This window comes from Sitophilus oryzae, unplaced genomic scaffold, assembly GCF_002938485.1.
Source record: "Sitophilus oryzae breed Bouriz unplaced genomic scaffold, Soryzae_2.0 scaffold_1227_pilon_pilon, whole genome shotgun sequence".
NCBI classification, from domain to species: Eukaryota; Metazoa; Arthropoda; class Insecta; order Coleoptera; family Curculionidae; genus Sitophilus; species Sitophilus oryzae.
In genome coordinates this window covers 561,444-575,395 of record NW_022145868.1, presented here as the reverse complement: position 1 = coordinate 575,395, position 13,952 = coordinate 561,444, and the positions used below count along the sequence as shown (strand labels likewise).

Genomic DNA, 13,952 nt, shown 5'->3' with positions numbered 1-13,952 from the left:
GTACAGAAATATCATACTTGCATGATCCTCAAATTTAAAATAATACTTATTTCGGGAGCTTCGATTATGTTCAAAAGCGCCACCGTATGACAAATCACTAAAGCTTCACACGAGAGTTCTTAAAAACTATAATATTCTTTCCAACATATTTCTGAATACAAAAATTTGTTCTTTGGAATTCTTGTTTTAATTTGATTCCGAATGTATAAGCTAAGGTTAATCAGCAAATTATCATGTTTTTATTTTCTTATTTTTCTATTCCAGTGGTCCTTATCATCACCTTCGGTTGTATTTATACATATGTTTTTAAGCTCTGGAGTAGCGTTGTAATACGCTGTACAGATCAATATGTAATTTTGTGAATTTCTAAGGAGATTTAAGAATATTTTTGTGAATCATTTAGCTCGTGGAATAGTTGAACTTGTTGAAATATAATAATAACATATATCAGTTATCAAGTATATAGAAATAAATTAAGATTTTTAATTTTTATACAGTGGTTCAGCAATATCTTATTTTGTCCCACATTTTACTGACTATAACTTTTTATTTTGAATATAAAACATTTATTATAAAATCAATTATAACCACAGTACCCACGGTGTCTGGTATAAACTATGATTTTTATTAAATGGGACATCCTTTATATGAGATGTGTATTAGAAGGGTATTAGATAGCACTTTTTTTCATAAAATTATCATAACATGCCTTTTTTTAATAGTTTTATTAAAATTTAATATAAAGTTGGAAAAATGGTGAATATCTGCCAATATCTCTAGCTACACTACCTAGGAATAAACATATTAAAGGTTGCTACACAGAATTTTTCCTCAAGGCAAAATTGCGTAGTTGAGTCGCAGTCTTATTGTTTATCACAGAAAATAAATTTGTTCTATACTTATTTTATCTTTCCTTTTCCTGTAGGTAATATATTTTCAAAAAGGGAGGATGGTAAAAACCTAAAACACCATGACAAGAGCAGCGAAGAAATTAAAAACCCCAACCATTCCAAATCGAAATTCGAAAACAATGAACACCACCCGAATCTCTTAAGAAATCATAGACAAGCTGACGATGACTACGATGTAAGTAAACCTGAAAATATCGTTTAAGTAATTTTTTTCTAAAACATTCTTTAAATATAACTTTTTCTAGGACCTTGACGAGGAAAATGAGGAAGTAAGTCAGAAAAATTCGAATTTTTTGATACGCTTTTTGAAAAGCTTTCGATTTTACTCTGTCTTACAATCTTGACTTTGTTTTCTAGTTTTTGGTTATTTTTTTATACCTACTTCTAACTAACCTCTAGGTACTGGTTTAAATATTCCAAGTTTGTGATTTGTCGCATAATTTTCTGCTACTTGGTGATGTTTTTTTCTACTTTAAAATATTTAGAACTTTACTAAAACAATTTTTTTCTATTTTTTCTTGCTGTCTTAGGAGTTGGGACAAGAGGAAGATACTTATGATGATGTACAAAATGTAAGTTTAAGTGAACATTTTTCGAAGCAAAATCAAAATTTCTTTATTCTAATTTCTTTTAGAATCATTTTGTTTATGTGCTTTTTAAATTCACATTAAAATATTTCAGATTTTTTTTTAAAAATCCTAAATTTTAAAATTATACTTTTACATTGTATAGAAAAAAATGGCTTAAAAACGGCTGTAGAATGACAATCGATAATAATTTTGGCAAGGTCAATCTCTAGATGTCGTTTATTAAAAATTGACAAAAAACTTATCACTAATTATAGAAAGATTAAAAAGGATAGAACGTTTTCAGACACACATATTTATTGTTACTAAAATATTATTTTTTTTGAATATTAAACTACACTATTTAAAAATCATTTTTACTCAATATAAAATATATCACGTTCTTCTTATGGCCAACTGGCAGTAAGGACCATTAAATAAAAGAGAGTACGGGCCAAGGAAATGACATCTAGAGTTTGACCTCACCAAAATTATCATCGATTGTTATTCCTCAGCCTTATTTGACGCCGTTTTTTCTAATGGTATTTTGATTTAATTCAATGTGAAAATGTTTTGAAATATTGTACAATGTATGTTTTGTGATGTGTTAAAATGTGTCTGTTACATTTTAACCATCTAAAAGTCTGAACATAATGACCAAATAAATAAAAAAAATAAAAATAAAAAAAGGTCGTTAATAATTTTTGAATTTATAGGGACAATATGAGGATATAAATGAGTTAGATGAGGATAAATATTATAATGAAAACGTAAGTCCACTAAATTATCTAAAATGAAGTACTGAAATACAAAGAAAAAGTCAGACAAAGATTGACCTACTAAAATTATTTTTATTAGGGTTCTTCTACAAATTTCTTCGGACCAATAGAATTTGGTGGTTCAGTAAGTGAACTCTTTATACGAAATTCGTTAACTGCACCTTTAAAATTAAAGAAAATGCACTATATTTGTTGTGACTAAAATTCGTTGTACGCAAATCAAATTTGGCGCTAAATTTAAATAATATCTGGTTTTTAATGGTTTTATACTTTGAATAAATATTTTAAGGAGGATTATTATAATGCTATCCATGTATTCATGCATCAGAGATGGAATTGGGAATCGACATCATGAACTTCCATTTTTGACAGTCCTATTTGACGTTTCATTTGACAGAGTTAATATGATTTCAATTTTTTTGAATTTTTGATACTTTTCAAGGCTTCTTATATGTCATTTATTGCATTTTCGCTTTTATTTACCACTTGTCAAAAATAATAAGGATACGTCAATTTGACTTAGACGTTTCAGTAGAGTTTCTGATATTTTTGTTATTAAATGATTATTATATCTTATCTATTTTTATTAAAACTATATTTTTAACAACTTTTAATAACTAATACTCTTAATATATAATTAAGCAAAAGCAACAAATTATTGAGTCTACCCTACTTTATATTTCTACATGTTTTAAATAAAATTAGAACGGCAGTGATGAACAGGAAATCATATTAGCCTCCATTTTAAGTTTGTTGGTATATTCCTTCCTTAATCTCTTTATTCAAAAGTTTTTAATTTAATATTTAGTTTACAGGAGTCAAGAATATGCTTTAATTAAACTTTGTTCTAGTAATATTTATTTTTCAGTTCAATAATATATTAAATAAACCATTAAAAATTTGATTATTCTGGGAATGATTTCATAAATAAATAAATACATAATAGGGACTATGAGAAATTATATACAGCGTGTTGCATTTTGATGGGTGGCATTTATTTGTTATAACATAAATTGACCATAACCATAAAGCTAGAAAATGTTTAATAAGTAGTTTATGTAATATTTGGCTGTCATTATCGGCTGTGACCAATTTTTTAAATATTTTTCAAAAGGTACTCATCAAAATACGACAAATTGTGTGTACTGTACCATTGGTATACAAATTAAAGTCAGTTGTCATTATTGGTCGCGGTTAGCATGAAATTTTTCATAATTTTTCATGAATGTCATCTCACTCGGTATACATAGATAGCACGTTTAATATTTGTAAAAGAGCGGACTTGATATTTTCATTATATTTTTTATATCAAACAAATTAGTTGTCTTTTTCTTTTAATTTTTAAAAAACACACATTTAACTTTGGACATTAGTAGAAAATATTTCCAATAATGACTATTTTGATATATTTACAGTAAGATATTGATAATCTTAAAAATATGAATATGTATATACCATACCATATACATGGTGTAAATTAATAGGTGCGAAAAAATTGGCTATGATAACAAATGTTTTAAAGGAAATAATTCACTTATTCCAAAAATAGTTAATAAGTTTAATATCCATAGAATTTTGCGATACCCAAGTAGCTTAGTGTTGTGTAACTGCAATCTGTAATCTTTATTTTTTAAATGAAAATATTTTATGTTGTTGCACTTATTAAAATAGATGTTGTGGCTATGTCTTTTCTTTTGGTGGTTAAATTTATAAGGTTATTGTTTTATTCTTAGGGAACTGTCGTAGTAGATCCATATAGAAGAATAGAATTAGAGGGATCAGTAAGTTGACTTGATGTTGTCCACTTCTTGCACTTAGTATACCAAATTATGTCGTTACACACAGTATTATTACTATACATTTGAATTTTGATATTTATCCTCAGTACAAAGTCTCTCAGTATAAATACAGGGTGTCTCTTAAATACGCGCAAATGTTTTTAGGGCTGGGATGTCTCGATGAAAGAAACATATTTTCTGTTTACCGTTTTTCGTTCAAGTCCAAAATATCCAAGTTATTTTACTTTGAAAATTAAGAAAAATAATGTTTGCTTAAATTTTGTGAACTAGATCTTTTTAGCTAGAAGCTTTTAGAACTTAGCTATTTTTTAGAACTAGATTAGATTTTCTTTCTTGAAAATTTAATCTGCTTTTAATGTTGCCATATTATCAAGATATTATGTTTTAACAAAAAATTTAAAAAAAATTACAATAATTCCTAATCTTCAATTTTTTTTCGTGAAATAAATCTCATAGACCTGTTTCTGGAGTCGAAATATACTACTCCTAAAATTTTCACTTATTTAAGACCCACCCTGTATATGTACAATAAATATTATTAAATAACTTTGACACAGCATAATTAAGATTCAATTTACAGACTTTTAGATATTCAAAAATTATTAAAATTTCTTTTTAAAAATATTTTAATGAATATTACCTTAGTAGTAAATTGGCTATTTCGATGTTTTTACACAAAAAAATCTATATATGTAATGTTTTTGTAAAATTTTTACATTTCTTCTTTAGGGTGATAATAATAATGATTATGACGAAGACAATATCGATGTTGATGTAAGTGAAGTACCATTGTCGTGGCACTAATATTATCAAATTTTACGTGTTGTTTTTTATAAGCTTAGAGAATAATCAGGTGTTTTTTTGTTCACGGCACTAAAGCATTTACATAATGGATAAGTATTTTCCATCATCAACCATTTCTTTCACTATTTGTATTGACACTATTAAAAACTAACATAAAATAACACAAACTTTCATTTACCCCTTTATTATCTAAATATTCTTCATATATTTCACATTTTATTAATATTTTAACATGACAAGTAGCATGACTTATCTATGTATAATTTGTAAATATTCTTTTTTATATAATTGGCAGTATTACTAAAATATGGGAATTAGAGTTATTTTCTAAAATCTGTTATTTGTAGAACTGCCAATTGATAAAGAAATATATTTTTTAACTCTTAGGATTTTCCACACTAGGATACTATTGTAATGCTCCATCATCACAATCTACAGGGCGTCTTATATAAATGCAAGTATTTTAAGTAGTGGTATAGTAGGACCCCAGTAACAGGACTACGAGGCTAATATTTTTGATAATTTTTCATGTTTTTTTATGTTTACCGACAAATCTCAAAAATACATTTTCTTGTCGCAAATTCTCCTAAATATTTTTTAAGTTATGTTACTTTCTTATCTCTCAACCTGGCAACACAGGGCGTCCAATAAAGCTGGCTAATTGTCTGTTGATACCGGCGCAGCGGTTCTCAAAATATAAGCATTATTTTATTAAATTTTTAAAATTAAATCACATTTTTATTTTTATTTTAAAATTGGAAAATATAAAAAAAATATTTGACCAGATCTATTACTTCTTAAAATACTTGAACTTATTTAGTGACGCCCTGGATATAAAATATAAAATGGTATTCAATGTTATGGCATTGTTATGGTTAATTATTTAAATATCTAATAACACCCTTCATTTGTTTACAATCTTAAGCTTGGATGGTTCTAACTAAGCAAAATTCTATAAATAATATAAATACTATTTGTATTTTTTAATGTTACAGGACCCTGAGAACCCTCGTGTGGTACTAGGGTAAGTTTGAAATTTTTTATTGATTTCTTTTTTTGTAAAAAATAATTTTCTTGATATTTTAGAGATGATGAGGATTTACCTGGTCTCGGGTCTGGAAGAGAAGGTTCAGGTGAAGTCGATGAAGGTAGACATGTTGAAAGCGTGCCCGTGCCTACAGAGCGCCCTATACCAAGTAAGCTCAGTTTTTGCTCGGCATAAGTTCCTTTTAATTTATTTAATTCGTCTCCGTTGTCAGATGGATTGTAATCCAAACCCTCACTCTCTAAAGTGCAAAGGCGGAGATTGACTTGAGCCGAGCATTTTAATGTAACGTGTTATACAACGAGCATTCGCTAGTCAATGCCGGGAAATAATCGCGAATGATGCTCCACTCGTCTGTCGTTTTTAGGGAATTTCTTTGATTATTACAAGTCCGTACAGTATTGTCAGTATTCCAATCATATTTATAGTAGATACTGTAGTTTTAATTGTGGTTAAAAGTGCTGCTGTGTGTTAATTGGCTGTGTGAGAAATATGTATAATAAATAGCTAAAAATTTAGCTACTAGCTAAAAATAATAAACGTATCACTTCTCATTTCTAATTTTTAGATTCGACTTTTTTTAAAGGCTGCAAAATTGCTGGAGCACAACGAGTTGAGCATTCGAATCGAGATTTTTGCTTCTGGTTTCTGAACGAAACGCTTGTCGCGAGCAACGAACAAAGGTTACATTACAGCGTTGGCTGAAGTCAATCTCCGCCATAATATGAAAAAAAAATAAAATAAAAAAATAAACACGTTCTATTTGCGTTTCTTAATAATTTCAATTATTTTAAATCATAAATTTACATTTAAACTAATCAATGATTTGTTTTGTCCCAACATATACAAGAAAAATATATATAACAGCCTTGATCTCTGTTAATAAACTATTTTAACAATTATATTGCGATCTAGCATTTTTCTGTTTATATTTTACTAGTTTGTACAAGAAAATCAATTGTTTTTTCTTCTAGAATACTACAGATTTATAATTACCGTCCAAGAACCATACAGAGAAGAATTCAACAATTTCAACAGTTATGAATTCCGTGAATTGGCAGATAGGGTGAAGCGATCTTTGGATCAACTGTTCGATTCATTTCCTGGTACTCAGTCATCTACAGTAATCAGCATAGAGTAAGTTAAATATTTTGTAAAGGTTCAAATGCCATTACTTAATTTAAAACCTATTTATTGATTGGTTTGCTACTTGTAACATATGTTATACAATAGTCCCCGATTGAGTTTACAAGAGGAAAAACTATTTTATTATTAACAACTTGAGAAAAATGCATTCTTCATAAGTTTAGGCTTGTTCTAAAATGGCTAATTTCGTTTATATGTGTCCAAATTTCCATACCGTTTTAGAGAAAAGAAATTGGTTGAATTTCCTAAAAATCTTAAAGTTTAGAGCCTAACTTAAAATAAATTCTAAAAATCAAATCGCGTTTCTATGGAAATATCATTTAAGTTTCATTTCTTGAAAGTTGATTATATTAATTTTGCTTAGCGTTAATTTTTTTGCTGTTAGTTTTAGAACAAGCAAAAACTTGTATAAAGAATGCATCATTTTTATGAAAAATTGAGAGTAAAAAAGATTTTCCTCTTATAAAGGCCAGGCTGTATACTTAATTACTATTGAAAAGTTGTTCCATTATTTTTCATGGTTTCAGTCTGTGGACGTCGTCATATAATATGTGTAAGCCCTGACATTAGGTAATTTTTACTATGACAAACAATAGTATTTTGATTGCTTAGTCTATTTATTTCATCCAAAATCCCTAAATTTTACATTATTTTCACTGTTTTTAAATAAAACTAGGAGACATCAACAGGCGATATACAAAGAAACCTTCTTGACCAACAAATTCTTGAGACCCTTTCAGACAGCTGCTGATTTTAATATTGAAAATCTTTATGAATTTTAATCCTTATTTTTCTTTTTTAGTAAAGACAGGAACGACAACTTCAAAGTAAGAGTTACAGCAGATCTGACTTCCTTAAGTCACTCATCCAACGATGAAGTCAGGGACCACATTCTCAACAACTTGAACAGAAATCATAGGATGGACTTTGTCGTGGCCGTACCTGATGATTTTATATTTAGGCCTTTTGAAGGTACCTACATTTTACCTTCAATCTATATAGTAACTTGTTTAATATTCATTGATGATTTGTGTAATTTTTTAATTAAACTTCTATAGTTATAGTTGTTTCAATTTCATTGTATTGTACTTTTAAGTCTAGTATGTCCAAAGAAAGAATTCGTGACAGTGATTTCTGTCAATTTTTGTATGTTGTCTGTTAAAATATCAATCTTTCGTTGGACAATACTTTAAGTAAGTTTATATAAATTTTCATGTAATTCTAGCTGATAAGAATTTGGGAGAGTTCTTTGAAAATTAAAATTTTTTAAAATTGTGAAAAAAAAACATAAAATAACTAAATATTGACTTTAGTTAAAAATTTTAACTATTTTTATTTAAATATAGGTGAATTTGCAAAACATATTTACATATCGTAAGTAAGTTTCAGGAGATTAAATCTGTGGCATGAAAAACTTTTGTCAAGTTTTCGTCAAAATTCTAAGATATTTTCTCTAAAAATAATTGATAGCTTTTCTAAAACTGTAATCCTAAATTTTAAATATTTGGACACTCCAGACACTATATATTTTTGTCATAGAACTCATATTAGCCTGTCTCAAATTATTTTTGAATACATATTATTATGACATGAATCGTAATGTTACTACTTATCCAGTGATATTTTTAGGTATAGTAAGTTCTAAAGATATTGATAATTTTTGTATAATTCTTGGCGCATAAAATATTTTATTTATTACTTTATCATTTCCTTGTTTATTACATAGTTTCATTTTTGGATAAGTAGAAAAATATAATAGTAGATAAACCAAAAAATACTGAAATATTATTAAGGTATTACTAGTTCTAATACTATATACCTCTCTCTGATATTTACAATTAAATTGAAAAGCAGTATATGTGTATAAATACACTGTAAATACTGTAAACTTTCTAAGGGAGATACAATTTTTTATTAATTTTATTAATTTATTTTTTTATTTATGTTTTGTTTTTATTGTTTATTATTTTTATTTTGTTTTTATTAGATAGGGAACCGTACTGTAGCGAAGACGAACTAACATGTCGTGAAAGCAAACAATGTGTACCGCTGTCTGCTAGGTGTAATTATGTTTCTGAATGTAATGACAGATCTGATGAAGACGGTTGTCCCGCAATTACAACACCTTCTGGTATGTTTTTTTATTTATTTTTTATTTATTTCATTTGTTTATTAATTTGATTTTTTTTTATTTAAAATAAAGTAAATTAAACTTTATTATAGTGACTAATATACAAGGTGATTTATGAACGACTATAGGTTAGGCGTTTTTATGGAAATTAGAATCCATTATGATCAATATTGATTTTTTATTCAGATACTCTATATGGCTTAGGTGAGTTTGGAATACCGTCTTTACAAAGTAGGTTCCGTCCATATTAGCTGTGATAGCAAAAATGAAATGTTAACATAAAATACTGTGGTATATGTGCTTCTATATTAAAATAAATAGATGTTCTGTATTTTTATGCGCAAATAACTGGATTGCAAATTGAAAATAATTCGGTTATTTTGTAAAAGACTTTTTAAAAAGATCTGATTATATCTGTTCTTCGTAAATACCTTAAATGACTATACATTGTAAATCACCCTGTATAATTAGAAGAAAATCAGTTGGAATACGTAATATACATATAACCAGTAAAACTATGTTTTTGCTGTTTTTATCCTATATAATATGTACTTATTATTTTATTATTTTTCGTTGTGATCTTTTTTACAGATAATTTTTAATCAGTTTTACCCTTGTAGACTTCGATACCGTGAAGTTTTATTAAATATAACTAAATCAAAAATTTTAATTTATTATAACACGCACTATAACTATAGTCTGCCCAATGAGTCAAAGAAGATTTCGACAGATGGCGTTCAAAAAATGAGAGAAATGACTCGTTGGACAGGTTATATTACAATGTGATCAGATGTGTTGAATGATCACATATAACAATTTTATTCTTAATTCTTATGGTAATTTAACAGTCAATGTAATTTCTCATGTTATAGGAAATTACATTAAAAAATATTACCCGTAATATCTTAAACTACAACTAAGTGGCAACTATTACCTCCAATTTCAATTCAAAAGAAGATTGTTTTTTGTCATTTCTAGATATCTGGACAACATATTATATCAGGTATATGTTTATTGACATAAATGCCTAGCTATATCTATATATAATCTCTAAAAAAAATAGGCAAACTTTAATGTAATTTCTTATAACATTCTTTGTGACAACTTTGTTATGAGTTTATTAGACATTTTGATCACTTTCTCAATTGTAATTGAAAAACAGTTCATGGTATCGCTTGTCTAACGATAATTTTCTATAAATATAGAAACATAAAAAATATATACAATTCTATATACCTATAAAAACAAAACATTTATAACACTACAATCCAAGTCGATTAAGCTAAAACGATACATGCAGCCCCCACCACATTTGAACCCTCGCCTACCATCACCATCACCACCACGACCACGACCACAGAACCACCGGTAGAGGGCAGCGGAGAAGAAGAGACAGGAGGCGAGCGCGCAGACGACGTAGAGCGATGCGCAGACGGTTACGGCTCGTACCACGGCGACCAGCGGTGCGACGGCATCTTCGACTGCGCAGACAGGAGCGACGAGAGGGACTGTCCGTCATGTAGGTGTATCGATTGCGGTGGTGGTTTGGCCTGTTTGAATCACGTACTAATGCTGGTGTTGGCGATGGGCTTTACTAATTGTTGTTGTACATAGCGCTGTGTATTGTTGTGGCATTTTTACATAAACATTTACATCTGTATAGTCATGGAGAAGTTGATTAAGTGAAATTGATAACATATATTAAATCTACTGTTATAATTAGGTATTATTTCATATTAGGTATCGTCTTTATGTTCGAGGTGAAAGTAGAAAATCCAGTAATCAAATAATTGTTAACAGTCGCTATAGTGATATTTACTAAAACTTATTAGCAAAAAGTCAGTTTATTGTACCGTATGATCGAAAAGAAACGGCGTTCAGTTGGCTAGGAAATGACGATCGATGACATTTCCCATATAAAATGACAGCGATCTTCATATCATAGCCATCGCTGACGCCGTTTCGATCATACGGTACAATAGGAAGAGCAACAACAAATAGCAATAAATAAAACTTATTAGAACATTGAATCACCTCCACATTTAAGCTGATTCATTCATCTTAAAATTGCAAGAAAACGATCACAAATCAGAAGCACCTAAATAAAAATACAGTCTTTATACATAACCTCAAAAAGCATCAAGCGTCTAGCTGCTACCGGGTAACTGACTATTAATTCACACAAAGTTGTCTGAATAAGTTTTGATTGTTTTGATTTCAACCTTTTTTTTCGCGACTCTCTAGCTCCCTTTTTTAAATTTAAAACGGATTTGATTGCTTTGAATGTCTTGATTCTAAAATTGAATGTTACACGTAAAAGATCAGCGAGCTGCTGTATCGAGATAGTAAGCTCTGATTGTAATTGCCGGATGTTAAGTTACAGGCAGCTGCTGTTAAAAGGCAAAGCAAATTTGAATGCTAGTATTTACTAGTTTCCTCTAGTATTCATTAGTAAAAGTTTGTTTCAAAATTATTTCTTGAATTATTACTGGTGTAGTGTTAGAAAATCAGTGAATGTAAACTTTTACTGGTAATAGCGTTCAATGATTTCTGGCTTTTACTATAACATATACATATTTTAAATTACTTATGAGGAGTGTAAATATTTAGTTTACCAAAGAACCGAGTCAAAATATAAAGTAGGGTAAACTCAAAAATTTTCTGATTTTGTAGCAATACAAAGTAATTAAGTAATTTTTGAAATATTTTTTATGAATTTGTTGTATGTTTTGTCGTACGAATTTTTTCACATCAACCATATTGTATCATATCAATATTGTATCTACCTATATTGTTATTAATAAAAGGCTTATTCAAAGCTCATTGTTGTTTCCTTGTTAGGTAGCAAAAATCTGCTTAAATTTAAAATTACTTTATAGTTTTGACTGGCGCATTCACCATAACGTCAGGCATACGTACGAATGCTATCGATTATGTATATTTTTAGCTGCATACCTAACAGTGTCTGATAAGCCTTTTATATTAGCAATAATTTTAATTTATCGTCATATATTTTAACATAATACATTTTATTTAAATATTTATTACCCAAATTTAATAATATATCGTCTGTAAATATTTATCATCGATATGTTCATATATTCTGAAAATGTTTTTATCATCTCCGTATTTATTAACTTGTATAGCATTTGGTGTATATTGTTTTAATCATTTCTAACTTTCCTAATCAATGTTTTTTACAAGCTCAAAGTAATGATTACTAATCTGTTAAATTATAAAGTAGTAGTTATAAAAATCTACTACTACTATACTTTTTGACTATTTTTCTTAAGAATATTTATTTACAAAAAATATATACTTACATACAAAGGTAGAATATACTAAGACATTTTTTTTAGTTTTGAGAGACTCACTTTTTAAAAGTTAAAAATACATAGGATAATTTCTTTGTATTTTTTTAATATTGATTTTCTAAAATCTTTGCCTTGTGTATTTTTTATATCATATTATTGAATTTTAACAGTTTTTTAATAAAATAATTTTTGGAATTTCATTATTATTAAATAAAACTTCTAACATATCATAACTTTGAGTACCTAAGTAAACTATTACATTTGCTGACATTATACCATCCATATAATCATAAAAGTATAGAATTAAGTCATGAAATCCTATTTCTTTTCAATTTTCTTCTATTTTAGTTACCAACAGAAGTTACTTTATACTCATACACGACTACAACTTGTATGTTATCAAATACAAAAAAAAGTTACAGAGTCTACTACAGAGTTAGATCTGACCGAAACGTTGTGTATAAAGTTATTAAACAGTTTAAAAAAAAAGTTAAATTAAATAAAAATATATTTTTTTAACTAAAACATTACTATAGAAGTAAACTAATAATCAGTCAAAATGAAATAGGAATATGATTTCATGACTAAATTATAGTTTGTACAGTTATAGGGATAGTCATTGTAAAAAAAATAATTAATTTATTCATTATTTATGTAGCTTGCGCACAGGGAGAGTTCAGTTGTGATATCAACAGGTGCATTCCAATCAGTGAAAGATGCAATGGTGACCGCAACTGTGCAGATGGTACAGACGAACAGGAATGTAGAGGTAAGTTAATTGAGCCAATAATACAAATAAATCACTATTTGTTTGGTACTTTCGTACAGTGTCTCGTTTTCGTGTGCATTACAGGATTTATCGTTTATGAGTAGAGATACAAAGATGCCGGTTTTTATATCACTGTTATTCTACTTTTTTATGAAACCAAAGATTCTATACACAGATTTCTTCTAACCCTGTTAGTTCCTGAAATGCAGAACAAATTTAAAAAAAAATTTTGACCTCCTTGGTATCCTGGTTATCTTATGATTTGTCGAAAAGGTGAAAACTGAGTCTCATAGAGTTTTTACGCAGAATTCAGTGTCGTAACTAGATTTTGCATAGTTTAAAGGAATATTATTATTTTATTTAGTTCAATTTAATCAGAAAATTTATTGAATATCACATCGTGATCAAATATCCGTTTTTTTCTGTTATAAAATATGATTCCGATGCAATATATCGATTGAGGTTTTATATAATTTTCGTACATTCCCCATTTTCATTGATTTTAAGTAGTTTACCACTCTAACTTCTTTTGAATATTCAGTTTCCACTCCGTAATTGTTCCAAAATCTGGCTAGAAAATTGTATTGTACGTTGCAGAGATGATTGTAAAATAAAGCTGGCATTTTTGGTTTGGCAATTTCGTTTGAATTACTTCGGGTTTATTAATAAAGGAGTAAAGATAATTAAA

General features: G+C 28.1%; 1 protein-coding gene across 8 annotated transcripts in view; it reads left to right on the top strand.

Moving 5' to 3' along the window:
- Nucleotides 1-928: 928 nt before the first annotated feature.
- The window catches only part of LOC115874102 (basement membrane-specific heparan sulfate proteoglycan core protein), a 220,336-nt gene continuing 207,312 nt past the window's right edge, over nucleotides 929-13,952 (top strand). Inside the window, exons 1-14 of one of the 8 annotated variants that reach the window (XM_030889164.1) lie at nucleotides 929-1,086; nucleotides 1,157-1,180; nucleotides 1,442-1,483; nucleotides 2,194-2,247; nucleotides 2,336-2,380; nucleotides 3,990-4,037; nucleotides 4,785-4,829; nucleotides 5,855-5,883; nucleotides 5,946-6,055; nucleotides 6,879-7,041; nucleotides 7,853-8,022; nucleotides 9,038-9,181; nucleotides 10,482-10,700; nucleotides 13,154-13,264. In XM_030889164.1, coding sequence (XP_030745024.1) covers nucleotides 7,971-8,022; nucleotides 9,038-9,181; nucleotides 10,482-10,700; nucleotides 13,154-13,264 — 526 coding nt within the window. In that variant the 5' untranslated portion in view covers nucleotides 929-1,086; nucleotides 1,157-1,180; nucleotides 1,442-1,483; ... (6 more) ...; nucleotides 6,879-7,041; nucleotides 7,853-7,970. The remainder of the gene's footprint in view (nucleotides 1,087-1,156; nucleotides 1,181-1,441; nucleotides 1,484-2,193; nucleotides 2,248-2,335; nucleotides 2,381-3,989; nucleotides 4,038-4,784; nucleotides 4,830-5,854; nucleotides 5,884-5,945; nucleotides 6,056-6,878; nucleotides 7,042-7,852; nucleotides 8,023-9,037; nucleotides 9,182-10,481; nucleotides 10,701-13,153; nucleotides 13,265-13,952) is intronic. The other 7 variants (XM_030889165.1, XM_030889166.1, XM_030889167.1 and 4 more) reach the window with 7 other exon arrangements.